A 3,227-nucleotide genomic window follows, 5' to 3' on the forward strand; every position below is an offset into this window, starting at 1 on the left:
TTGAGTAAATCATTTTATTAAGAAAGGTTTAGCATTATGAAATATTCCTCTTCTAGTTCCTGGGTTCATATTCCTCCAGCTCAGCCTCACTTTAGGCATATCTCTCCAAGTTCCCTAGAGGAATTCTACAGAATTGTGAGTGCTCATGGTTTGTTATCTTTCTAAGTGTCTGTGGTCACCCTTCACCCACCTGTCCCTCTGGGCAGCCTCCAAGCCCAGACTTTTTCTTTTCTCAGTGGCTCTGCAGAAAGCTAAATCTGAAGAAGCAAGGCTACACCAGCCAGAACCCACTTGGATGGGTTTTCCTTAGTCTTCAGGTTGAAAGTCCACACATAGGTGGGTCCCCGCTGACTAGTCTTGTACACAGGACAGCAATAGACACTGCGGCAATCCTGCTTATCTGCAGGAATGGCCTTGATGAACATCACAGGCATAGGGGGTGTCAGATCCTTCAGCTTTGCCTCTGTAATGATCCCAGCCTGAGGATAAAACATGAGAAGAGGCACCTTAGATGCAGGCTGTCTGAACATTGTCCTGCTTTACTGTTCTGTTGGCTCTTGGATGGGTTTCCTAGGGCTGGTGTAATAAAATGCCACAAACTTGATGGCTTGAAACAACATATTCTCTCACAGTTCTGGAGGCCAGAAGTCCTAAGTCAAAGTGTGGGCAGAGTTGGTCCTCCTGGGGGTTCTGAGGCAGAAAGCATCCCATACCCTTCCTAGCTTCTGATGGTTGCTGGCAATCCCCGGAATTCCTAGGCTTGTAGATGGATCACTCCAGTCTCTGCCTCCACCTTCATAGGGCATTCTCGTCTGTGTCTCTACATGGTCTTGTGTGTGACTGTGTGTGTGTGTGTGTGTGTGTGTGTGTGTTTGATGTAATTTAACTGCAAGCCTGTATGGAATGAATGAATACATTACCTACTGCTGATAGTACTCCAAGAGACTGTTACTTGCTATATCTAACAAAATGGTAACCATTATAAAACATGTCCCAACAAAATTTTCCATCTCCTTTTTCTTTTAGATTCTTTTTTTTTAAAATTTCAACTCATAGATACAGGGGGTACATGTGCAGATTTGTTACATGGAAATGTGTGATGCTGAGGTTTGGAGTATGGATTGATCCTCATCTAGTTAGTGAGCATAGGACTGGACAGGTAGTCTTTATTAACCCCCACTCCTCCCTCCACCCTCTAATAATCCACAGTATTTATTGTTCCCATATCTATGCCCATCTGTGTGGTCTGTATGAGAGTACTGGTCATTGGATTTAGGGTTCATGATAATCCAGTATGACCTCATCTTAACTAATCAAAGACCTTATGTCTAAATATTCATTCTGGGGTTATGCCTAGACATGAATTTTTTGGGGTACTACTGAGCCAAGTATATCTCTGTGCATATTCACATGGCCTCCTGGGATCTTCTGGATCTTCTAACAATTTTGCCCCATTAGCTTTATCTTGACTGCTAAGAATAGTTTAGTGTCACCTGTCAAGTGGGATATTTGACTACGCACTCTTTCCAGATTGTATACAACAAGTGTACACTGCTAGAGTTATCCATTCTTGTTCATTTCATTTATCCCAGGCATCTGCTTGTTTTCCAGTTTCTTATCTGTGACAAAACGTCTTCTCCAATCTCATGGTGACTCACATTTTTATTAGCCTTTGATGAGGAGTCCTTTCAAAATGCCACTTTAAGCGATACCTACTGACTCCTCTTTGCCGACATAAGACAACATGAAAGGCAGAAGATTCCTGCCCTTTGAGAGCTCATGATAAAGAAAGTGGACCAAGGAGGCGAACTAATATACCCCAGACACACACAGCAGCAGCAGCAGAGATAGCTGACTCCAACACTTTTTGAGCACCGCCTATATGCCAGGCACCGTTCAAGTGTCTTACATAGTAACTCGCTTAATTTTTATGATGACATTATTCTTCCATCTAACAGGTGAGGTCTGGAAATGTGGAACTATATCTCAGGTCACAGAGTTAATAAATGATGGTGTTGGGACTCAGATCCAGCCAGTCTGGTTCCAAAGCCCTTGCTATTAACCTCTCCACTCTACTCCCTCTGCAAAGCCTATGCTCTTTGCACCCCCCTTGGCTAGATAAAAATGGCTTTATGGCCTCAGAGAAAGAACGGTTATCTAGATAAAAAGATTCAGGGGTATCTCTTTTAGTGGTCAGACTTCACAGGAAGCAATGTGTATTTAATCAGCCCCCCAAAATATGCCCTTCGGTTCATCCCAGGCTTTACCTGTGTGTCCCAGCGGGCGCCTTCCATGAAGAGGCCATGGACGTAGACCCCTTCCCGAGGAGGACTCCTAAACTCTTCCCTGTTCTTCTTTGTCACATCACATTGCAGGGCCATCTGGTCCAGTGGCCACTCATTCTTGCGGGCTGTGGACTGCATGATGGCCGTCAGGAAGGACTGGGGGTTGAAGAAGGCTGTCAGCCACACAGTGGAGGGCATTGTAAAGTCACTAGCTGTCCAAGCCTCTAGCTCCTTAATTCTGTTGAGGAGGTCTAGGAACCAGGCGGCCAGGCCTGTGGTGGAAGGATAGGCTCGTCTAGCCCAGGACTCTGGCACCATATCGAAGTACAGGGCATTCTGTAAGTTTTCCATGTGGCTGGTCATAGTCAGCTCCCCCTGAAGATAAAGAATGAGACAGGGAAAGAGTGAGAAGGTGGGAAGTCCCTGTAAACAACTGGCGTCAGAGACCCCTGGCTCACAGCACCTAGGCAGACAAGAGTTATTCATCCTTGTTCATTTCATCTGAACGTGACTCCATGGGTGGGTAACACAATGACTGTCCTGTCTAGTACTTGCTTTGCAAGGTTTGTCTCACAGAAGCTGGTCCTTGAAAACTCTCCCTGCTCTGGTGATGTCAGAGTCTCACCTGTCTACTGACAGTGTTTCAAAAAACACACAAAAGGCAGAAGATTCCTTCCCATTGCAGACTTTAAACAACTTGTGGGTTCTATGCCATGTGACCTGACTCTAAAGCTTGAATTCCATGGCTTTCCTGCATGCAGCTTAGAAACCCAATTAGCCAACACCTACAAAGATCTATATTCCCCCAAATCAGGAATTTCCTTCAGAAATCAAGGAGCTAGGATATATAATCAATTTTATGGAATACTCAACTGCTAGATAGGATTTGTAAAGAAAGGTTTACACTGAACACCATCTTTACTTTTTTTTTTTTTGGAGATG

The 3,227-nt window shown here is 44.5% G+C and overlaps 1 protein-coding gene across 6 annotated transcripts in view; it reads right to left on the reverse strand.

The window, feature by feature from the left end:
• DNAH9 (dynein axonemal heavy chain 9) overlaps positions 1 to 3,227 on the reverse strand; it is a 367,598-nt gene continuing 364,371 nt past the window's right edge. For all 6 annotated transcript variants that reach the window (XM_017531396.2, XM_017531398.2, XM_037739576.1 and 3 more), the window contains 2 exons: positions 2,268 to 2,660; positions 1 to 479 (listed from right to left, as the gene is read on the reverse strand). In XM_017531396.2, coding sequence (XP_017386885.1) covers positions 252 to 479; positions 2,268 to 2,660 — 621 coding nt within the window. In that variant the 3' untranslated portion in view covers positions 1 to 251. The remainder of the gene's footprint in view (positions 480 to 2,267; positions 2,661 to 3,227) is intronic.

Source organism: Cebus imitator, unplaced genomic scaffold (genome assembly GCF_001604975.1).
Source record: "Cebus imitator isolate Cc_AM_T3 unplaced genomic scaffold, Cebus_imitator-1.0 Scaffold72, whole genome shotgun sequence".
In the NCBI taxonomy this organism is placed as follows: domain Eukaryota; kingdom Metazoa; phylum Chordata; class Mammalia; order Primates; family Cebidae; genus Cebus; species Cebus imitator.